Here is a 24,235-nt window from a genome sequence, read left to right as displayed (position 1 = left end):
CAACCAGCTCTTGTTAAAATGTTCTTTAGAATTAATATTCCTAGCCAGCCTGTATGGACCCATCATTGACTGCATTTTCGCCCTGTCATGATATGTCTTAACCCTGACTGCACAGTGTTATCTGAAAGTACACTTCAATCTCCATGACAATTACATCCTTAGATTCTCTAATAAGACCACCAGCAAAAGTGTTAGTCAGTTCCCATTGTGATGGCAGTTCTTGGACACCTGTCCAATAGGAACTAGAGAGACCCCCATCAATATTTGTTTTGTAATCAGGACAGTCCTTAGATGGTAAAACTTTCAGTCACTACCGAGCTGGGCTGGATTTGAAGAAGTTTGGAACACCTGGTCTATATTCATTACCAGTGGACAGAGCTTTCTACGTCCCCTCTCCATTTTAAACAGTTGCTGGTAGCTTAATGGAGAACTTCTTGGTTGACAAGGCCCTTGTGCAGCATGAGTACCACAGCTCAAGTTGCAGGCCTGTTTCAGAGTAGCAGCCGTGTTAGTCTGTATCCGCAAAAAGAACAGGAGGACTTGTGGCACCTTAGAGACTAACACATTTATTTGAGTCTAAGCTTTCGTGAGCTACAGCTCACTTCATCGGATGTTTCTGTTGATGTCCATGGCAAGGCTCTCACTGATTTCAATGGAAGTAGAATCAGGCCCAGCTCAGCATGCTTTACCTTCTCTCCTACAGCTCCAGGATTTCCTATTCCACCCGGAGGACCTTGTGGACCATCCGCTCCTGGTGGTCCGGATGGACCCCTGGGCCCAGGGGGACCTGGTGGGCCCTACAAGAAAGGAGAGGCATAAGTAATTGGTGAAACAATAAAACTTTGGTAGCAGATGCTGATATTAATTATGAAACTGCTGAGGAATTGGATCTCACTTACCATTTGTCCAACATCACCTGTTTCTCCCTTCTCACCAGGTGGTCCAGGCAAACCCTGTGGAAATATGATTATATGGGATATTTTTAGTGGGTTACATCATAAGAGCAACATAGGGACTTATAACCCCAAATATCACATGTCATCGGAAATTACCTGCAAGCCCACTGGCCCTGGGGGACCAGGGAAACCTCTTGGACCTTCATCACCTTTCTGACCAAAGAGGCCTTGTTGTCCTCTTGGACCTGGCTCCCCATCAGCTCCCTAGAGGGAAAGAGATTAGCATTCTTTAATTATAAATACATGTTATATCTGGGCACTCATCCCCATCTTCCATTGTAGTCAATGGCAAAGCTCCCACTTTTCTCAATGGGAGCAAGCTGGGTCAATAATTACGGTAGTTATTAATAATAGCAATAATACTCACAGCTGGACCTGGTTGACCAAGTGGACCTTGTGGTCCAGTAGGACCCGGTGGACCCTGTTTAGAAAAAAGATGTTCAATGGTATGGTTAGCAATACAGACTGAAGTAACCATCAGGTATGGACCACACAAATGTGCACAACCTAAGAATCAACTCACCAAAATTCTGAAGTGTTGAAAACAAATAAAAGAGAAAGGGCCTAATTGGGCTCTCACATGCGCCAGTGTCAATTAGTTTGATGTCTATAGAATCACACTACTGCAATCTAGGATGAGTGTGAACAGAATCACACCCTAACATAACTTTTACTATATAGTGCAAAACAATTAGGGGACAGAAATCTTTCTGGAAAGTGAGGAACAAAGTTATGTATTACTGTGTAATATAATATGTGGCCAATAGTTATAACACTACCTCAGAAAACTGTATGACTAGAAGATTAAGGTAGCAGAGGTAAATGCTCAAGGGACAGTAAATGCCAAAGCTAAGGTTGCTCTCAGTGTCTTCACCGCTGCCCCCCAGTATATATGCGCTACAATATGGGTTTTACTCTATGATCATATGATATTTCTCCAATAATGTAAAATAATGCCATCTAATTTTTTTTACAAGCTTAACTACTCATGTGCAGCATCTTTTCCACTCCTGGAAATTTTCACTGATAGGGGAAAGTCTTGGAATGCTATGAACAACTGAAAAGAGGGGTCCAAATGAATATGCAACTTCAGCTATAGGGGCTACTCCTGTTATAGTAATGATGGGGCTATTTCTGCAATGTTAAAATAAGGGGGCATTATACGAGGCCCATTTAAATGTATTCCACTGGAAGACCCTCCATTGTATTTTTCTTTTTACATTCCAGTCTTCTTCTTTCTTGCCACTCCCTTATTTGGGGTTGGTGACTTTCATAGCCTTCTTCCATAACACGTGATCATTTGCCAAACTGACATGCAGATAGGTCTCTCTGAGGTTCACTGATATCCTGTCCATGTACTGAGCTCTCATCTCCCCCGTTATCTTTCATCCCCAATCATTGCAAGCTCTTAGATCTCTGCTGGACTTGCCCATAGCAATGTAGCCTAGCTTCCCTCAACTTTAGGCTCATTACAACCTCATTACATTTCCTGTCATGGAGTGTCCAATCATCTGACCACCTCAACATCTTCATTTCCATGGTGGAGAGCACACTGATTTCCTTTCTTGTAGCTGGCCAAGTCTCTGTTCCATACATTAATTTAGTTAAAATTACAGTTTTATATACTCTACCTTTTAACCTTTACTTTTTCCTTCTCACATTATAATATGTGTAAAAAAAGGGGTAAATACCAGAGGAAATTATAATTAAATACTTAGTTTTATATTTCCATCAAATAATGGAAAATCCCCATCTTGCAGAGGTCCCATCAGACTAGCTGCTGCCAAAGACATTGTCTAGGACACGTGGAGGACAAAAGGGACTGCGAAATACAAAAAGGCTCATCTTTTTTTATAACAAAGTTCCAGCTTACCTGTTCTCCTTTGTCACCCTTGCTTCCTTTCTGGCCTGGTTCTCCAATCTCGCCCTGTTGGACACAAATGTGTACAGATATGTCCAGACCTCAGTAACTACTTGTGTATCTACATACTCAGATGACATTTCCCCCTACATTCTGGCATGTCTGCAGCCTGATCCTGGAGAAGCCAACTCATGTAGAACTTCCCAGGGGAGTTATGGGAAGGAAGGCAGGATCGGGCCCCCAGGGTGCAATCAGTTTTTTGAAACCTTTTTTGAAATCTTTTCTCACCTGCTGATAGATAACAAAAATTTTATTATGCTAAGCTTGTTGGTGGAGAAAGCGAAAGCGAGAGGCATATTTCCGTGCTAACCATCTCTGAATATCCTGCTGTCCAAAGGAGCTTATTGTAGGTGTTGGGGAAATGTAATTAATTTTGGAGAAGATAGCAAACTGGAGCAAGGCCAAGTAGAATAGGCTCACAGGAGGGTAACTGACTGGAACTTAGTACATAGTTTTGTTGATGAGGAATAGAATCCAGCCAATTCTGTCTCAGCTATACTGACTCTGCAGGGCTAGCGCGACGTAAAAAGCAGTAAAAATGTAATTATGTCACTAAATGGAGCAGATCTGAGTCCGAATACACAGAAGCAACAGGTCTGCCAAATGGGAAGGGGCTATTTTGCATGGGTGCTTCTTGGAGTAGAACGGTACTTAAGAGGAGATTTTTCTCACCTTATCCCCGTCTTCTCCTGGAGGGCCAACAGGACCTGCTGGGCCTGGGAGTCCAACTGGGCCCTGAATACCATCACGACCAGCTGGGCCTTGCGGGCCTTTCTCACCCTGGAGGTACCATGAACAAGGCATGTTAAACAATATTCTCTTCCATCCTCTAATTCAAGCATAAAATCCCATTAACTTCACTGCTTATCATCAGCCAGTAACCTTTCCTTGTGTTTGCATGTATATAGTAGAACCAGTATCTGGCAGACATTTTATAGGTCGATAAGGCTCATGGTCGTAAGCTAGCCATAATTTCCATCTCAAAAGATAAAGAAAGGAAAAAGTGTATCTGACTGTGAATACAAAGATTTTGCTACTTTAATGGTATCATAACATTTTATCTTGACTTTTCTATCCCGTCTCTTTCTCTGAGTGATGAACAAAACTTCTTCAACCATTTGTCATTTCCAAGAGCCAAATCTTATTGATACCAACTCCCACTCTAATTAATGAAGAGTAAATGCTAGTTCTACATATGGAATAGACAGAGTTCCTTCTTTCTTCAGTACCAGAGCCATTGACCTATTCTCTCCTGTGTTTGGTGAACTACTGAAAAATACTTTAAGTGAATAAGGCAACCACTGCTGGCCTCTTGCTTAAATATTTACTTTTTTGTATCCTTCAGAGGGAGTCATCAATTGAATTCACTTTTGTTTATATGAGCTGAACAGCTGATGTTCTCCACGTCCCTAGCACAAAATTTAATTGTGTCTGAATCCCGCTGTAAATGATTAGATGCCAGATAAATTGCATATTCATCTCTCCAATAACACGTTATACATATGCTTTGCAGCATAGATGTTCATAAAGCTTTTTCAAGAGGAAATGCTTGCTACAGGTCTAGCTGCTAAAGCTTTCAATAAACCATCAAATGCAGGAATCAGTGGGGAAAAGATCACCTTGAATAACACAAATAAATCAACACAAATGTCCTACTTCTGTCTGAAATCTTTGAGGCTAGCATTTGGCCATTTCCCTGGACGTGAGGCTGACTGTGATGAGCATGATTCAAAAGCAAACAGTCAGTGATATACATCCTCACAGCAGCTTAGGCGTGGCATGAGATAGGCAAATAGCCTGTGAGCTGTAGCTCACGAAAGCTTATGCTCAAATAAATTGGTTAGTCTCTAAGGTGCCACAAGTCCTCCTTTTCTTTTTGCGAATACAGACTAACACGGCTGTTACTCTAAAACCTTAAATAATGAACTACACACTATCCAGTTCTCACATGGAATGATACGACATATTCCTACAGAATGAAAGAGCTGTTGGTTTTCTCAGGACTGTGGATGCACAAAGTAATATATTGCAGGAGCACAGCCAGAGTCCACTTCAGGTCTCTATCTATGTATCTACTTTCCCACCCATCTATCAGGTAGATTCTTATACTGAGGCCCAATGCTGTAGCGTAGGATCTAAGCAAATAGCTATTCCTGAGCGTTTCTCCCTCCTCACTCCATAGAAAAAGTGCAATTTTTGAATCACAACTCAACATTTGACATCAAAGTGGACTGTTTTAAACAAACCACCATTATTATGATTTCATGTATTTATAATGCAGGAGCACCCAAAGACCCCAACTGGATTTGGGATCCCACTTTACATACATATGGACTAAGCTTTTCAGGCAGGGACAGTGGAAGAACTATTGCCAGGATATCTGGAAGAGGATAGTTATTCCTTTCAGAAATGGATTTTAGTTGTCCCTATGGTGCAAGGAGGCATTGTCCTTTCAGCGATGAAAATGATAATCCCAGTTGGTTCTTCTGGACTAGCTTTAGCATAGTTTTGCGGTGAACATGCTATATGGAAGTAGCAGACAGTTGTCCAAGCATGGTTTAGCTTGGTGAAGTGTTAGCGCCAAGCAGCATCCGCTCACTGCTTCAGGCATCCAAACCCTCAGCCCCCATATGGAGATACATTCTGGGCAGCACAACGGTATGCAGGCTCTGGCTCTCAGGGCACCATAAGGCAGTTGAGGGTGACCACTGTATGTATAAAACAGATGGAAGGAGGAAGATCCGGGCTGCAAGACAGTAGGGCTAAGGATTTTTAGACCATTCTTGGCCATTCTTTTCATAATGAAACCAGCTGTTGCTACTTTCATTGCTTACCTAGATATGTTCATGGTGCATAGGCCCAACAATGGCTATTAGTGAAGATAGTCAGGAATGCAACCCCATGCTCTAGGTGTCCTTAGCCTCTGATTGCCAGAAGTTGGGACTGGATGACAGGGGATGGATCACTTGATGATTACCTGTTCCGTTCATACCCTCTGGGGCACCTGGCATTGGCCACTGTCAGAAGACAGGATACTGGGCTAGATGGACCATTGGTCTGACCCAGTATTACCATTCTTATGTTCTACCTACAACACCACTATTGTAAGGTGACTTATTCAGTTATATACATTTTTGTTTAAGATACATTAGCCCACATTCAGGTCTGTATTTATCCAAACACACACCGTCAGCGCTGTACTATTTTGTAGATTGCAACAATTATTTTCCTCTTTCTTCAGGTTCAGACTCTAATAGAAGATTTTTTTGCACGTCTTAAAAAAGGAGGAAATGCAAGGACACATGGGAAAATGAAGAGAAGAAAACATCTACATTAAAGATGCCGTGGTTTGGTTCTCGTGTGTAATGCTGAGGGTGAAATGAACTGCCTGGGAGCACATCCTAAGAGTGGTTTTCACCAAGAGGAGTGATGCCCTGTCATTTCAACCTCCACCACCTGGTTTGAGAATAGAGTCTACACACCCTGTCTCTCTGCCTGAAGCCATTTCTGACCTTTGGACCTTACACACATTGTAGAACAGACATTCAACAAGGCGTTGCAAGATCACATTCCTACTGCAGGGCTCACCTGTGGCATCAGTCTAACACGGTTAAGAAAAGTGGAGAGACAGACAATAGTTCCACTACAGTACAGGTGAGATTTTCAAAAGCAGTCACTGCTGGCATAGCTTTGTTCTCCTAGAAGTTACAAAACTCCCATCCACTTCAACAGAGCCCTACACCTCCAGTTGAATGAAAACAATCATTAAAGATGGTTCCCTAAAGCAACTTGCTCTGAGGGGAATGCGTCTGCCTTTCTCTTCTGCCTGTGCTTGCCTCACTTGTTTAGTCTCACGCACAGCACAGACAGTGGCAGTTCCAGTGCCTGGGCTTACAATGGCAAAATCTGCCACCACCCACGCAGCAGGATTTCGATTTGAAAAGCTGGCAAGGCTGCGGACAACAGAAAACAACTTGACTTTCATCTACCACTGAGTCATCCAGGATTTACTATACACAGGCCTACCCTCCTACTTGCACCAGTTTTGAGAAAATAGCAAAAGAACCAGTTAGCACCTACTAACTCTCCCAGAATACAACCTTAGAGAAATCCCTCCTTGGTACAGAGTTGGGAAGCAGTTGAATAGGTTGGTTCGATTTTCTTTTCTATAACTGCTACAGATTGAAACATGTTTGCTGCCTTCAGGAAAGCTAAATGTGCCTGGGGTTTTAGTAGAGGGGATAAGTGGCTCATAGAAGACATGAAAAACAGAGAATCAGAGAATTTGTCCCAACTGTGCCTGCCATGGAGTTTTCACAGGGACGCATGGGCACAGAGAGAGACACACACACTGAGGCATATTTCACCCACTTGAACTTGGATACCATACTTACTGGGGCACCCTTTTCACCAGCAGGTCCTGGAGGTCCTTGGGGTCCGGGTCTTCCTGGTAAACCAATTGGGCCAGCTGACCCAGCCGGACCTCTCTCACCAGGAGACCCCTGTTGGCAGGGGAGGAGAACGGAAACAGTCATTAGGCATCTCATATATTAAAAATAACAGAGGGAGAAAAATTAGGATGTAGAAAATGTATTATGTGCAAAACTCAGCAGGTAAAAGAGCGAGTGTGATGGTGCAACTGCCATGCAATGATCCTGCACTATAAGTCCGAGGGATCCTGCCTATTTTAATTTTAATTAACATCACTGGAATGGCTGGGTTCTTCTCTGGATGGCACTGGAGCTCAGTTGCTGGGTAAACATTATCAGAGCTTGGAACAAGCGCACAAGCCATTTTACTGCTAATGTAGCAGAGCAATAAGGGTTTAATGATGAATATTCTCTTCTGGAAGGACTGCTCTGAATAGGGAATCTCAGCTGGGACAGCTTTCAATGGGCTAAAACCTGGGTGGGCTTCAAGCTGGTGACTGAGGGCTAGTCTACACTGGCAACACTGAGAAGGCCCGCCTCTGTGTCCAAGCTTCCAGGCAAGGAACGGGGTTGGGCTGTATCGCTCGACATGAGCCGAGGCCTGACTTCCTGATGGCGGAGATGAGCCAACCGGCGCAGGTCTTAGCTTGCCCCCAGCCCTGTCCTTCCCCTTGCAGGAAGTAGGGGACTGTCCCCTACCGGCCTTCTTCGACTTCTTGCTGGGGGCGTGGATTGGGATTGGTGCCGGCTTCTTGCCGGCGGGGCACCACGCACCAATGCCAGGGTGCTGTGTGCTGAGTTGGACCTCTGCTCCGGGGCTGGACTCCATCAGGAGCGCTTTGAGTCTCATCTCGCACTCTTTCTTGGTCCTAGGTTTAAAGGACTTGCAGATTCGACACTTATCACTTATGTGCCCTTCACCAAGGCACCTGAGATAGCTACTATGTGGATCGCTCATGGGCATGGGCTGTTCGCAGCGATCGCAGGGCTTAAAGCCTGAGGACTGGGGCATGCCCTATTCCCTGGTTAGGTCCCCGACAGAACTAACTAAACTCTAACTACTGCTAAGGGCTAACTAACTCAACTACTAACTATGTACACTAACTTTACAAGAACTCTAGTTCGTACGAACGAAGCCGAAGCAACGCTAGTAAGAGCAGCGAACATCCTGTGAACCATCACTGGGGCAAGAAGGAACTGAGGGTGGGGAGAGCAAGCGGTGCCCCTTCTACCGCGCCATGTGGGCGCCACTCCAGAGGGCGCCAGAGCCGCTCCCCTACGGATACTGCTGACAGAAAAACTTCCGGCACCGGTGCATGTGGCGAGCACACACACCTAATGTGGAATGGACGTGAGCAAGCACTCAAAGAAGAACTAAAGGCTCAGTCTCCATGTTGCCAATGCCCTGAGCCATCTCATCCCCTCAGCACACCATGTATGGTCAACAGAGTTATAGGGCAGTGACCAAGTTATCATACATGTGTCTCGTAAAATAAAGGGATACCCAAATATTGATTAGTTAACACCAAAAGGGAAAATGGGTAACTGCTTGTGAACAGCGATTAGGCCTCAGTAGTTACTTATTAGGCCTGTAATGTGTTAGGTAGTGCCGATAAATGACAAAGAGCCAATACTTACTGCTGGGCCTGGTGGACCAGGGGGACCTTCACTGCCTTTCAGCCCAAGAGCTCCCTGCAACCAAAAAGAGAGAAGAAACAGCATCATTCACTGGAAAATATGATGTACTGTATATTGCATCACATAACACTATCTATTGCATCACTCCAGTGGGAAGGACAAGAGGAGCTTTTACTTACAACTGGGCCAGGGAGACCTCTTTCACCAGGGAAGCCTCTTAAGCCAGGAGGGCCATCTTTTCCTGGAAGGCCAGCAGGTCCCGGGTCACCCTGTAACGGGATAGGTTAATAGTTTAGAATCTCTGGAATCAGTAAGAGCCTAGCTTCTTTGGCCAAGATGTAATGGTATACAGTCTCTTGTTAGGATCTGGAACACTAAGCTTCTGCTCTGAATCTGATCTCTTCATCCGTCCAGCCTAGGATCTATCTACATTCTTCCTGACTCCAGGATCAACCGATCAGCAGCGTGTCATACTGGCCTCTTGTTAAACATGAATAGCTGAAACACCTACTAATTGTCTACAGAAGTCACGGACAGGGATGGCGCTGTAGAGTTCAAATAAAGGTTTGGATGTGGAATCTGTATTTTGAAGGTCTGTGCTCCTAAAGTTCAGGGCATGTTCAGGTCCCTCATTCTGGTTCAGCTCATTCTCAAGAGAGGTGTTCATAGTGAAATTCTGACCCAGGTTCATGTCCAGCCACTCCAAAATTTGGAGGTGGCGGACAGGTGGTACAGTTTGGGGTTTCTGGCTTGGGCCCATCCCAACCTCATACAAACAGAAATGTAACCTGATATGGTTTGCTCACAAAGGGGGATGTTCTCAGATCAGCTCATGCCAAAGAGCATTGTAATGCAAATCTCAGCCCTTTCAGCTCTCATGACCTAGTCTGCACCTGCAGCCAGGTCGCTAGAGATGTATGTGTTTAGACTTGCATGCCCAGCACAATGGCAGATACAAATCATACCTGAAAAAAAGAAGCCAGTACTTCTGAAAATTAACCTCTCAGTGTTATCCAGTCAGACCCCCCAGGGGTCACTTATTACTCAGACAGAATGAATGAGCCTGATTCTAACCAGGACTGGTCCTCGCCTCCATCCCTGTTGCCTGAACATCATGCTCCAATGCATACCTGAGCTCTGAATGAAATATGAAGTCAGATCAAATGTACCAACAATGTACCTTGGTTCCTTCCTTTCCAGCCAGGCCAGGTAGACCTTGCTCACCTGGTGGACCCGGTGGACCTGGATGCCCACGCTCACCCATTGGACCCGTCTCTCCAGTAGGACCCTAAAAGAAGACCAAAAGATACAGAGGGAAGAGTTCAATACTCGAGAGACAAAGAGCGAGAAAAATCTGTCCATCAGTGAATGCCATTCACAGCTGTAGCCATCCACCCCCTTTAATGGGCAGCCCTTTCCTGCCTACCTGCTAATACCCACCCCCAGAGATGCTAGGACTGACATGCTGTCAAGCTCACTGGCACCGTGAGTGAGGGAAGTCTCCAGCAACTCCAGTGACTCTTAGGACGGCCCCAGTTAAATCTGGCAACCCTCACTGATGACTGAAAAGCTGCAGATGCCAGTGCCCAAGCACGGCTTATCTCTGTAAAAATGTGGACCCCATTTCAGACTCTCCTTTTCTTCCACCAGCGATGCTTTAGGGGGATGCTAGTGCAGTCTTTGGGAAGGCAATGTGAATGAAAAGCTAATTTCCTTGGAGTTCTTCAATAAACACAATCAGATGAAGCATGTCGTTCGTTGTGTGTGTCTTTTGTTCTCCCACCACAGCTGCCACTTTTAATTCACTAAGGCAGCATTTCCATTACCAGGGCCTATAACATTGAAACAACAAGCGCACTGAAAGGTTACCATATTCATTCAGGCCACTTTTACCACCCAAAACTGAAAACCATCATATCAAATGCATGGAGCATTCCTCGTAGGGATCACCTAAACTAGGTCAGAGGGGCCACACCAGATCACCATCTTATTACTCAAGCACCAACATTAGAAATGAAACACCAGGAAGGCTCCTATAGCTCCTACTTGGTTTTGCTCAGTTGTAGTATTTTTATTGACCACAATGGACAGCTATCATTTGTCTTATTTTCAGTTACATACTTGTTTTGCATTGTTATCCAAATAAGGCAATTTCGTTCTATCTAAATTCTCCTTGAAGTTTCAACTGGATACAGCATTTTCTTCATGTCATTGTCCTAACAGTGTCACTGTGCACCGTTAACAAGACACTCAGTTTTACTTTGGAAGCGACTTCATTCCAGTGCTGGATAAAACTGCATCTCTATGCAGTTTGTATATCCATTTGTTAGGTGTGGTAGGATCCTTCAGAATGAAAGTAGCTGTATAAATGTGCAACATTATTATTATGCTTAAGGTTTTATTGGAAAGTTTCCAAAGTGCACGATAACTCTGCCATGTCTTTCTTGTACTGGGCACAAATAATTGATTAACTTTATGACTACATGAGATAATTATTGATCACCTAAGTACTATACATGGGGTCTAATGGTAATGAGCATGGAATAAACAACCGATATAGACTAGAACACAACACAGTAATTATCCTGCAATTTCTGTCGTAAAGTAGATTCTGATATGAAGAAAAATGTTACTTGGTGGTAATTAATCATTTAATTATGGTATTTGATAACATATGATTCACATAGAATCATGTATTTACTTTGAATTGTAATTGTAAGGGGATTCTGTGTGTCTTGATAAATTGCAGGGTGACACTTACTCTAGGTTGAATGATAAACAGTGATGTCACAGTCCTGCATATTACACTAATTCTACTTAGTAGATCCAAGTGCAACTGCCACGCAATCTGCTTTATGTTTTAGAAGATGGAGATAATCATATACTTGCCCTTTAATATTGAACTTTGCCATTTATCTGAGAGGACATGTTAATTACTATGTAATTAAACAGTGAACGCCTTCCCATATAATCAAAGCAAGGAGAATTTGTATATAATCAGTCCCCATTCATTCTAAAACCTTAGCAATACAAATGATATTATAGAGACTGATCCAGCACACACTTATTCAAGTAGGTAGCTATACTGACTTCACTAGGGCAGACTCCGGCAGTGTTTTAAGAATATATTAAATAGTGATGCAGTTCCTTATGATGACATTTAACAGAAATGTTGCATTGCCACGAAATGTACCAACATGGCCATATTTTGTGTAGCCATTCAATATTGCTTTTAAAGCTTTGTTACTTAAAATCTTACAATATGGTTCTATGCAAGTGTCTATTATAATCAGAGGCAGGATGAGAAATGGGCCAATTTCGGGCCTGATTGTGATCTTACACCAATTTTTAAACCAGTGTAATTCCACTAATTTCATTGGCATTACCTGATTTACACCAGCTTTAGGGAGATCAGAGCCGGGACTTTTACTCTCATTTATACAGATGCAAATCTGGTCACTTCACTGAGCAGAATGAGAGCATGACGACTTTCCAGGACTTCGAGGGAAGTTTTTCCTAAAAGCTCTATTCTGAGAGATACCTAATGCCTTGACAGATTGGGCTGGTGAGTGAAAATTTCAGAGTTAAATTTCACACACAATGGAAAAAAAGAGAGGTTTGGGTGTTCACAACCATGTCTGACCAGGAACATAAGGATGCCAAATACCTATCGCTGTTCCATAGCCCCCCTTTGAAAATCCCAGCCTCTGGTCTGTATATTCTATTCATCGTCCTATTAGCTAAGATAAACAAGAGCGTCTATAATCTGATCTGGTTTGTCAACAGGTGTGAGCAGGGCAGGACTGCTGTGAATGCTGCGTTCATTTCTTACCTGCGGGCCAACAACACCTGGAGGGCCTGGAGGACCTGTCTTGCCTTGGAAACCCTGTTTTAAAAGAAAAATGAATCATAATTAGCCACTAGACATAGTAATACAAGAATCTCAGCATGCTACTTGAGAGTATCAAGCTCAGCATGCTCTGGTAAAACTTACTATCGACTACAAAAAAATGGAAATCCCAAAAGACACTAAAAGGAGGAAATCAAACAGGAGATGGGAAATATCTTTCTATTTATTCACAGGGGCAAAACAAGAAAAAGAGATTATCAAACCCTATCAACTATGGCTGTGATTCCCGGGGGAAACACTCAGTAAAGGAACTAGTTGTTTATAATATACAGGGCAGACCCACAGTTGGCATAAATCAGCAGAGCTTTATTATTTCAATGGCACTATGCTGATTTACCCCATCTGAGGATCTGGCCTTACATATATATGTAAGCACTTTTATACATATAAAACACTTTCCCCAGAATTTGTGAAGCTGGAGGAGATATTAAAAAAGAAATCTTTATCGGTCTTAGTAATAACACGTGAGATTATTAAAGTTGAAGGAATTTTAAAATTCTAATTCCCTTTATTCCTATTTCTTATGCTGTTGGTTTCTGTTTTGTGCTTCACTCAGTCCCAGCTTTGAGACTGGACTGCTGCCTTTCGCTTTCCGCCTACAGTCAGTTTCACTTCCTGGTTCTAATGGGGTAGCACAAGGATGATGTGTTTGAGTTTCCAAATGCTATTTGCTTTTTTTTAAATCAACATTTGTTGACAACAAACCATAAATACATTTCTCTTTGTGTCTTTCTGAAATTATATTTGGAAATCTTGGCAGCTTCCAGTTGAAGCTGTTTAATGCAGTCCCTTGAAAAACGGCAAAAACATTCTTCTCTCCTTTCATTGATGCAGAGGTATTCTTGGACACTTACTCTCTTGTGGGCTCTACAGGTGAGCAGTACCGAATTCACAAACTTTGAAGGCCCTTGTTCAGCAAAATTAATACAGCTCAGCTCTGAAGCATGCTTAAAAAAACTCCTAATCCACATTGCCATGTGTTGCATGTGCGTGCAAGTAACTTCTATTGACACAGGACGGAGTATATGATACAAATAACTCCACTGACCTCAACGCACGTTATTCACACTAGGAGCAAATGATTTAAGTTGTTATTTAAGGAGCAACTACATTCCATGTACTTTAGCCATCAAGACTGTTTCCGAGATTTCTTAGGTAACAAGGTACCTCGGTAATTCTTCAGAGGATGCACTACTGACATTCATTCTGTAGCCTGTATTTGTCATTAACCCACATTATTTTTGAGGGCCTTAGATGGAGCTTCCTTCTGCCACAGGAGATGGATAAATATGTTTTAACCCATCACTACTCTGACATGCTAGAAAGCTACTGAGCACAACTCTAGTTGCTTGCAGGACCACAGAATGTGTGTTGCAGTTGATGGGAAAATGGTGAGCACTTCCCACAAAAAATAAATATCAGCAAATTTTGGAAAATTCAAAATATTTCAGCCATCTCTACAGGTTTTCTTTTTGAGGCAGAAGACGGGTTTTCTCCAGGTCCCTGCCTGAAGCTTGAGCAAGGATCCCCATGATTCTCCCCATTTTATACACCTCAAATTTTAAACCTGACATCATGACCAAGTATCCAAAGATGCTTCAGCATCCCTAATGCATGCTGGGCTGAAAGGGAAGTGGAATATGGACCCGAACTGGGATCTCTTGCATGCAGGTATAGAATGCTCCAGCTCAGCTACCAGTTTGGAACCATTATTTCATCTGCTTTTCTGTTCGCCCCCTCCTACTTCCCATCCCTTTCTCATGATGGCATAAGGAAACAGATCAACAATGAAAAAAAGTTACCTTAATTAGTTTAATAATATGGATTTGGTCAAGTGCAGTAATACTGAGAATTCAAGTACTGTGAATTCAAGCACTGTACTTGCCAGGTTAGTGTACAGTATATATTGAATGGCAGCAAGAGCTGGTGCACGAGTTACAAAAATGGGCCTGCAAGTCTTTGGGCTTGTACAACTCCAGGCACAACATTGGAGGTTACTTCTGCAAACTGGTCCTTGCGTGATGTGTATGTTTGATCTCCTAGCAGAGTATACAATGAACATTAAACCTGAAGGGCTTGTTCCAGTCAAAGGTGAATTGAAACGTTTTTTTCTGAAAGTAATTGCCTAGTATAGGCAAATCATCAGCAGAATAAGATGAAGAAAACGACAGATAAATAAGTTTTTGAACAAGTTAGTTGAAAGCCACTTCTTCCTTCATTTGCATGCCAAGCTTGGAGTGTGATGCTCTGCTGTTTTTTTTCTACAACAGCTGATGACATCAGATGCAAGCAGAGTAAAGACTGCAGCTCTTACTTGAATTCAGGTGTCCCTCCTGGAATTAATGATGATGTCAGGGAAACTAAATGCCACCTTCCAACCTCAGCAGGTCAAAACCTTTCAGTTCACCTTTAAATTTATCTGAGAATATAGCTTTAGTGATCTAAAGTACCATTTGTGTCACTACAAAGCCACTCTTAAGGACTGTACATAAATGTATAGCGTTGCATGGAACAGTATTTGCATTGCTGTGCTTATCCAAATGCCAGGCAAATTAATTAAACGTTTCTGTGATAAGTCAGGGGGAAAATGCATAATATGCAAAGCCTTTTTAAAGCTTATCTGCCAGGAGGGGCAGTGAAGAAAAATGCAAAGCTCAGTAGAGAGGTTTTATTTCTCCCGTAAATGAAATACCAAACACACGGCCGTGCATGCAATGTTGACGAAAGCATAATTATAACAGTAGCAAAGGAGTTGGATCATCACCAGCAGAAAAAAGGCACCCAGAAAAGGCAAAACAGAAAGATATGAATTTCTGCATCCAAAAAGTTACATTGGAAGAATATACATTTTTGCTGCAGAACATCCTTTATGCAAACTTTCCCAAAGGACAAAGAAAACAGAGCCATATAGTCATACCTTCTTCATGCCTCATCATTCTCCTTTGGTGAGAAACAATGCTTACATCTGCACAATAAAATCCTTTAAAATTGATAAAGCAGTATGCATATAAAGAGAGAGAATACACAGCAGGGGAACTAGACAGCCAGGAGCCACTCCTTGAGTCACAGCCACATTTAGCATATGGTTATCTTGAGGGCTTGGGCAAAACTTTGTCTGGTCCCCTTGAGTTGCTTTAGATAAAGGGCAGCATCAGTGGGGGTGCCATTCCTACTAGTCTGCTAAAGCTGGCAGATGGGAGTGTGCTGCATACACGGGCATGTACAGCAAACAGACTTATTGAGTTCCCAAATTCCCACTGACTTCAACGATGCCAGGATTTCACCTCCCTGATTAAAATGAGCAGACAAAACAGCCAATAATTTTGGCAACGACTAGCCTTCCTCCAGATATGCATACACCAAAACTGTGCTGGAATTCCCTATTGCCGTGCAATAGTTCTTCATACTTGTAGTGTGATGTACTAAGGAGGAAAAGCAGAATTTATTCTCAGCGTTCTAGGTGGGAGAACAGATAAAAGTGCTTAGAAAACTGACCATTGACCTAAGCAACTGTAGTGTTAAATATTTTCCTCTGATGTAAAGGATGAATCCCATTCAAATTAAAACATCTGCTATCACAGACCTGGAATAGCTTTACAATGTAATCAGAGCACAGACGTTTTAAAATTTGGGAAGTAATGAGAGAGAGAGAACATGGACAGTTTCCATAAAAGTCCAGAAAAGAGCTGTCCATAGAAATAGACTATCTTTCCCCTCTTAAGTGGCAAAGGCAAGATCAGAACTGTAGATCACTGGAGTTACAGAGGGAGTATGACCATTGGGACTGCATGGAAACCAACTGGTACGACTTTGCATCTTTTTCTCCATTTTCCTATACTATAAAAGCAAGTGCCAACAATATGATAATTTCTTACTTGTGTTATTCTGTTGATACAAAGATGACCTCAATAAATTTTTACCACTCTAGAGTGGAAGTTGAAATGTCCTAATCAGAAGTCAATACCCACTTACCTGATCCTGCAGCTCTTACACATGCAAATTTCCCATTGATTTAAGTGCAAGTTATGTAAGTGTAAGAGCTGAAGGATTGCTCTCAGTGTATCTGTTTGCTGGTGTCTTCTCTATGCATGACATAGGGTGACGGGGGGAGGGGAGGGAGAAAGAGAGAGAAAGAAGCAGAATGTGTGGCCTTCATGCAAATCATCATTAGACTGATCTGTCCTGCTCAAAAAGGTGTTGATTCCCATAGATCTTCCCATGTAGTTGAAGAAACACAAACCATTGGAATAAAACATGTGGCAACATCTCCTCAGCTACACAGAAGGGTTTAGATGAACTAACCAGCAAGACAGACTCAGAACTAATGATCTACCCAAGGTTTCCAGCTACTTACAGTTTCACCTCTCTGTCCGGGGTGACCGGGCAATCCATCCTTCCCTGGTGGACCCTAAAGAAGAAAAAAAGAATGACAAGGAATTTGAACAGGTTTCCAATAGTACTCTGTTAAATTGTACCCTGCTGGTTGGTGTGTGTACAGTGGTACCAACGCTCTCCGCCGGATGGAATCAGATCTGCTCGTGTGTTTGGACCCAGTCCTCCAAAATGCCAAATACCCTCAACTCCCTTTGTTTCAATGGGATGTGGCCTCATTCAGAGCCTTGCAAGAGCTGGCCCTTTTTCACAGACCCTCCAAAGACAGTGAATCCAATGGAGAGTCTTCCTTTAGATTAAAGGGTGGAGAATAGTCCTGACTCCACCCGAGGCAAGGAAATCAACTCCCAGAAGAGCTTCTCTGGGCACATCGCTGTTGTAGGAGTAAAGGCGATGCAGGGAGAGGGCTGACGGTTTTTAAACGCTATTGAGTCCCTAGGGAGTGGATTGTATACTACTAGTAGCACCTTGTTTGGTTAGTTAAAATCCGAAATGGCTGCGCTTTTACCACGGGTGCCTCTCAAATGCCTTTCGCTGGGTATGTGACCACTTGTCAGCGAAGACGCTAAGACTGAGTTCGTGAAGGCGATAGCAGCTGGATGGAAAACACCCAGCACGTTTCTTTGCTCATTCTGGAAGGAGTGTTACTTACAGGGGGGCCTTTTGGTCCAGGAAATCCAGTTGGTCCTTGAGGTCCTGGCGGTCCCTGGGATGCAAAATAATCCAGTAAAAGTGCATTAGATGTAACACACATTTTATTGTGAACTATTTCAGGAGTTTGGAAAGCAAATTGACAAGAGACATGGAGCACTTGCCCTGCAACCAAAGAAATATCAACAACACGCATGCAGTAACTGAGTAAACTTGTCCCTTAAAGGGAGTGCATGAATGAAAAATACCTCTGGGCAAAAGTACCAAAGCCTTTGGTCTAACTGGAAAAGGGGATGTAAATGATAAGTGGGTCTCTAGGCCTATTGATTACCTCCTCGCATTTCTGCAATGAGGTCTTTTCCCACCATGATTGATGTGGAAGGTAGATAGGAGTTACCAAAATCTGTATCTCAAACATGTTATGAAAAGACTTACTAAAACAAATTGGTCTTGTGACTTTAGGGCCATTACTCTCTGCAACAGTTTAACTGGGGAGTATAGAATATCTTCTAAGTAATTCAGCATGTTTACAGGTTTCAGTTTGGCTCTTGACTTTTTTTCTTGTCATCAAAAATTCTCTCCCTGCCCCACTCACTCACACACAATGTCAAATTTGGGGGTATGTAACTAAAGAATATAGACATTGTTTTATGTGAGGAAGATGAACGCAATTTTGATTTTGCCCCTGGCAAATAGACAATTTACAGGCAGGAACGTAGAAACAAAGGAAAAAAAACAAGACTCCCCTATTGTTTGGACTGTTCTCAAGCTATACTTTGTAGTGATCACCTGGAAAAGGGACACAGGAATTCTAAAGGTGCCACGCCTCCACAGAACTAGAGCCCAACTTGGTTAATAGACGAATGTGGATAGGTCTTCCTCCCTCTTCCTTTTCACCATGGGTGACCTTCATCCCTACAGAGTCTGGTACCCTGACTATACACCGCTGAAGTCTCACTTCAGCCCTGTCTTGAAGGGACAAGTGGGATTTAAGTGGTACCTAGGCTTTGTGTTGGCTTCCTGCACAGGGTTGAAATATTTTTAACCAGAATTTCACATTTTTGAATGACTTTTGGTGAGATGTCCACAGATCCCAGTTTCAGGTAGGTACTGGCAGGACTCAAGATCAGTTTTGTGGTTAAAGACTGCCTGTTCTAGGCATGCTTTTTCTTCTTTGCTAAAGGAACAGCCATTTCAGTTGTTTCTGCTGTAGCCACATCTGGCTTATCTTACCCTTTCGCCAGGAGGACCAGGGGGCCCATCACCACCAGAGTTGCCCTTTTAAGAATAAATAAAACATGGTATTAACCATCATTTCAGCCACTTCACACAAAGATCCTAAACGGCACCAGGCGAAATGGAGCCATCACTCAGCTTCTGTCCATGATCCTCTTCCCCCCCCCATTTATTAATAAATCTGTATCGGAAACAATGGCCTATAACAAATGAGTAACAGACTGATTCACCTCCCCCCTGGCTGGCCCCCTCCGAACCCTTGCATTTCTGAATACAAATATAGAATAGATAATGCCAGTGGGCTTAGGCGATTTCTACCAGATAATAGTCTCATTCTGTGAGATAAATGCTGCAGCAAAGCCGAGGTACTTATCAAAAATTAATGTTGACACGAAGCCAAGACATTTTTATTTTTAAAGCAGCCAGTGCTGCTGTGACAATGTTTCATTACAAAGGCTTTATTTCCATTATGCCAAGCGATTGATATTCACTTAATCAGTTTATCTAGCGGATTCTGGCACAGCAGAGTGGCTTGCCCAGGGTGTAATTGACCCTCTGACTCCTGGTTGGCTGAGAGAACAATGTGTATTGCGTATGCCAGCCAATCAGAGACCATCAATCTTCATAAACAGCACTGTTTTGTTTAAAGAATTCTACAGTTGTGGTCATCTAAAGTGGTTCCTGTTACCCTACGGTGAAATTTGCTCCTTTCTAGAGGGGCCAGTAAAAGGTCTATGCATCACCTGAAGTTCTACCTAAGTCCTCACAGAAAGGCTTAAGTAGGATTTGGGCTGGTTCTCAGCATGGGGGTGAATCTCACCGTGGGGGAATAAAAGCTCATGAAGGAACTGAGTTCATGCACTAAAGGCACACACTCTTCCCCCACCACAATGTGAGCCAGTAACATTTTCAGGTGTCCGTAACTATCAAGGTACCTTACACTCATTTTACAGTCGTGTGTCGGGTAAGGTGTCAACGTCCCTCCAGACGAGCGTTTAAGACCAGCTGAAGTCTGGGGCCCGGACTAACAATCTGAAGCCTGATTTTGTTGTTAAGGAGTGTTATTGCCCACCTCAAGACTGCAAAATAAGAATGCTGGTGTGTTGTTTTTTGAAGAATTTTTATCAGATAATAACGAAGTGAATAGCTGACAAATTCTGCTTATTATGAAAAGAAGCATTAAGTAATAATACTACATAGCACTTCTATTTAGCCTTCTCGCAAATAATTTCAACATGAGTTAATAACACAAATTAATTAAGTCTTCCTATAACCCTGTGAGGCAGGTGAGTATTATCATCCCATTTACAGCTGGAGAAACGAAGGCAATTTACGTGACTTGCCCAAGGTCACATTTTTGGGTCAGTGGCAGTGCTGGGAATAGAACCCAGGATTCCCGGCTCATAGTCTCTGACCAGGAGACATTTGGTTGGGTCATGATTGTTAGTTACTCTAGACTTTCTTAGTGGAACATTTTCTCAGGAGGAAAGGAATATGGATAGTATGGGACCAGAAATTTTATCCACGGCTATTTCTTAAAACACAATTATATTTTCAATTACACTCAAAGTCTCCTAAAACCTACCTTAGGGCCAGGCTTTCCAGTGCTGCCCCTCGGACCTCTTTCACCACGTGGACCCTTAAAAAGACAAATGAACAAGTCACCTAACGTTCCAGCACTTCCTGCTGCACAAGTGATATTTTGATTCTCAGGCCCTGATCTAGCATAGAAGGGAAGCACATGAGTAACTTTAAGACAATGAGTAGTCCCACTGAAATCAATGGGACGACTCATGAGCTCAAATACTTTGCTAGATAGAAACCTTAGCATGGGCCAAGGAAACCAGATCTGACTTTGGTAAAATCTCAGTTAGTCAATTTACCAAAGCAAAAGCCAGGCCGAGGTTCCACTACCCCCAAACCATCGAAATCAACTAAAGAGCCAAATCCTGCTCACTTTATTCACAGGAATAGTTCTATAGACTTCAATGCAATGGCTCACATGTGTAAAACGTGCAGGGTTTGGGTCAGAAGATTTCAGTTACATACACTCGCTATAATGGTTTGGATCTGGGTTCCATTCTACCCAAACCATCAATGTTCATGGGAGGTGAGGGAAAGGAAAAAGAGAGGAATTAGGCTAAAAATATTGCAATTCTGGCCCATCTCCATTTGACAGACACCCTAGAAAAAATCAAGGCGGGAATTAAGCTTGTTCATATCCTCAGCCTATACAATCAACACATGTCCACTCAAGACACTGGATGAAAGGCTGACTCCATCGAAGTAAATGGCAAAACTCCCATTGACTTCCAGAGAGCCAGGATTTCACCCACTGATTAACATCAGTTCAGGATCTAGTCACAGTGTATGTTTCATATTTTTAAGTGGAGATGAGCCACATTTGGATACCTGGGTTTCAAACTTTCCTAAAATCTAAAGGGTTTGGTTTTGGTTGGCCTTTCCTATGGACAGGAAGCAGTTTGCAAAATTCAGATCTAGATTTATATTTCTAAACACCCCCAGTTGCAGGTTTTGGCTTGGGTCTTCCACTATGGGGAGATTTCTAGACACAAAGGTGCCTAACTCCTAATGGTTTTCACTAGGATTAGGGCACCTATCTAATTCTTCCACCCACATTTATAGTCTTAGAAACATGCCTTTGAAAGGTATTTTTAGGAAAAATGCATGATTACCGTTGGACCTCGTTGCCCCCTTGGACCTGGTTTGCCAGGCGTACCCTGGAATCAAAGAGAAGAAGTCTGTAACCAACTACACAACATTTATGGCTGTGCTGCAGCATTCATTCAATGGCCGAGCTTGCACGGAGTGAACACACTGAACAGGAAACAAGCAGAAGATGGGCCCCAGCAGCTTCTGAGACGCACTTTCCTTCTGATTTTTGTTTTTTGATAAAAGGAAAAAAAGGGTCACGCAGTCTGAAACCTCAAATTACATTTATTTGCCTTTTGTGATGTTTGAACAGGCTAGATTGTAATGTGAATGCTCTGATGAAACTTGACATGATAATTGGAACTGGCGGGTAGAACATCTGTTTTTCTCCTCTCTAATCTATTCTGCTGCACGGGGGGGGGGGGGGGGTATTATCTTTCACAGAGGGATACAGGATTTTTTTAAAAAAATTTCTCCTGCATGAGAGTCTTTCTTCACATGCTTACAATGACATAACAAACAGGTAAATCCAGAGGAACAGCTATTTCTAGAGCTGGTCAAAGAAATGTAAACCCATTTCTACAAAAACATGTTGACATCTGAAAGCTGTTTTCATTTCAAAGCATTTGAAATGGGTTGATTTAGGATTGTTTCAAAGGTTCCAATTGGAATTTTCAAAATTTGCTTTTCATCAATTTTTTGCTTCTTTTTGCTTTTAAATATTGCAAATGTTATCAAAATAGTTATAAAACTTTTTAAATCTACCAATCAAAACATTTCTAACACGCTTAGGTAACACTGTTGATGAAAAAAGGCACTTTTTCGTTCAAAAAAATGAAAAATGTTGACAATCTTTTAAATGAAAAAAGTCATTAAAAAAGGGCATTTGTCCATGAAACAAAGTGCAGCCAGCTCTAGCTGTATCTCCCCTTTCTCTAGGGCACTGATGTCAAAGTGAATCCACTTTGAATCAGGCCCCTAAAAAGGATTCTGGCAGAACATAGGGAACAGTAGTTAAATGCCCAGCTAATGAGTCTATATCCTGACCTGATGAGACCACCTTCAGAGGACAGGGGACAGTTTATTCTCCAGGCCTATTTAAGTGTTTGGTCTCTTTACCAACTGCAATGCCAGTTAGTACCAGCTGCAGTCATCTGTCCAAGAAGGACTGACTTCTGTCCCACCAATGCATCTCACTCCAGTGAACAGTCACCAGGTGGAAATAACTGTTGGACTAGATATGAATGGGTGACCTAGCAGTGAAAAATACAGTATCCTATTACCAGGTTCTTGCACCAGCCAGTCCCTTTCATGAAATAGCAAATAAACAAAGTTAAAGAATAAACTTAATTACTTACAGCAGCTATTTCACTATTTTGCTGATCTCCTCTTTTCCCTTTGCATCTACTGCATTGCACCTGGAAAGCTTGTAGTTCCGCCAGGCAATACTAAACAATGGTGGGCTGGATTGTACAGATGCATGAAGACTACAGGTTGATTTAAGTGCATGTTGGTAAGACTTGCGTAGTTAAATATTTAGAAATGACAGCTGCAGTGCTGGAACCCTGACCGAGGCAATGATTTTATGCAACACAAGCCAATTAAGCTACCCCACATGTTTACACGCCTTGCTCCATCTTTGCAGACTTGGTGCTAAATAAGTCATTTAAGGCACTGTTTGTGCAGCACTGACACAGCAGCCGGGTTATGAGAGCTGACAGATGAACTCAGTTTCCTGCAACAGGAGACTATGATTAAATCTGACAGGAAAAAGACAGAGATGGCTGGGTCCTAAATCTAACATCATATTAAACTCCATTACCATGTGCCTAGAAGAAAACTGGTGGCCTTGTTCTTTCTCTCTGAAATCAATGTTCTGTCTAATGTCAAGGTATCAACAAAACAGCAGTGGGTTGAATGTTCTTATTTTGGTCCAATATTATATCTGGGCATAAGATTCAGAAGGAAGAGAATGAGTGACATATCTCCCATGGTGGCATTATAGGTGCTTACATTCCTACTTGAGGTTTTCAGCCCAAATTCCACCATCTTGACTTCATTTATTTGGCATTTATTAACCATCAAAACAGGTGCTAGAGCATGTTTGGAGTCAGCTTGTTTTTAAGTCTACTAAAATGAGCCGTGTCGTATTCTGCTTGTCATGAATTCACTTTTCCTGGAATGATCATCACGGTAACACTTCAACAACAACAACAAAAATGAAGAAATTTCCTGTCTGGCTTCTCTTTAAATATAGTGGGCTAAATTCAGACATGGTGTAAGTGGGTACATACATCCCCACTGCCGCCTATCCCATACGATCCTTTGTTAAAACTGTTGAAGTTATAAACAATTTTTGCACTGCTTTTCACTATTGCTAATCATTTATACAGCACTGTGTATTGCTATTACTAATAATTTATATAGC

At 42.4% G+C, this 24,235-nt stretch overlaps 1 protein-coding gene across 2 annotated transcripts in view; it reads right to left on the bottom strand.

Annotated features, from left to right (window-relative positions):
- Positions 1-24,235, bottom strand: part of COL5A1 (collagen type V alpha 1 chain) — a 247,193-nt gene that overhangs the window by 31,068 nt on the left and 191,890 nt on the right. For both annotated transcript variants that reach the window (XM_074973666.1, XM_074973665.1), the window contains exons 33-48: positions 21,831-21,875; positions 20,720-20,773; positions 19,132-19,176; positions 17,900-17,953; positions 17,210-17,263; positions 12,778-12,831; positions 10,126-10,233; positions 9,125-9,214; positions 8,946-8,999; positions 7,272-7,379; positions 3,550-3,657; positions 2,830-2,883; positions 1,324-1,377; positions 1,053-1,160; positions 900-953; positions 690-797 (exon numbers count right to left, since the gene is read on the bottom strand). In XM_074973666.1, coding sequence (XP_074829767.1) covers positions 690-797; positions 900-953; positions 1,053-1,160; positions 1,324-1,377; positions 2,830-2,883; positions 3,550-3,657; positions 7,272-7,379; positions 8,946-8,999; positions 9,125-9,214; positions 10,126-10,233; positions 12,778-12,831; positions 17,210-17,263; positions 17,900-17,953; positions 19,132-19,176; positions 20,720-20,773; positions 21,831-21,875 — 1,152 coding nt within the window. The remainder of the gene's footprint in view (positions 1-689; positions 798-899; positions 954-1,052; positions 1,161-1,323; positions 1,378-2,829; positions 2,884-3,549; positions 3,658-7,271; positions 7,380-8,945; positions 9,000-9,124; positions 9,215-10,125; positions 10,234-12,777; positions 12,832-17,209; positions 17,264-17,899; positions 17,954-19,131; positions 19,177-20,719; positions 20,774-21,830; positions 21,876-24,235) is intronic.

This window comes from Natator depressus, chromosome 16 (genome assembly GCF_965152275.1).
Source record: "Natator depressus isolate rNatDep1 chromosome 16, rNatDep2.hap1, whole genome shotgun sequence".
Taxonomy (NCBI): Eukaryota; Metazoa; Chordata; order Testudines; family Cheloniidae; genus Natator; species Natator depressus.
This window is presented reverse-complemented; position numbering and strand designations above follow the sequence as displayed.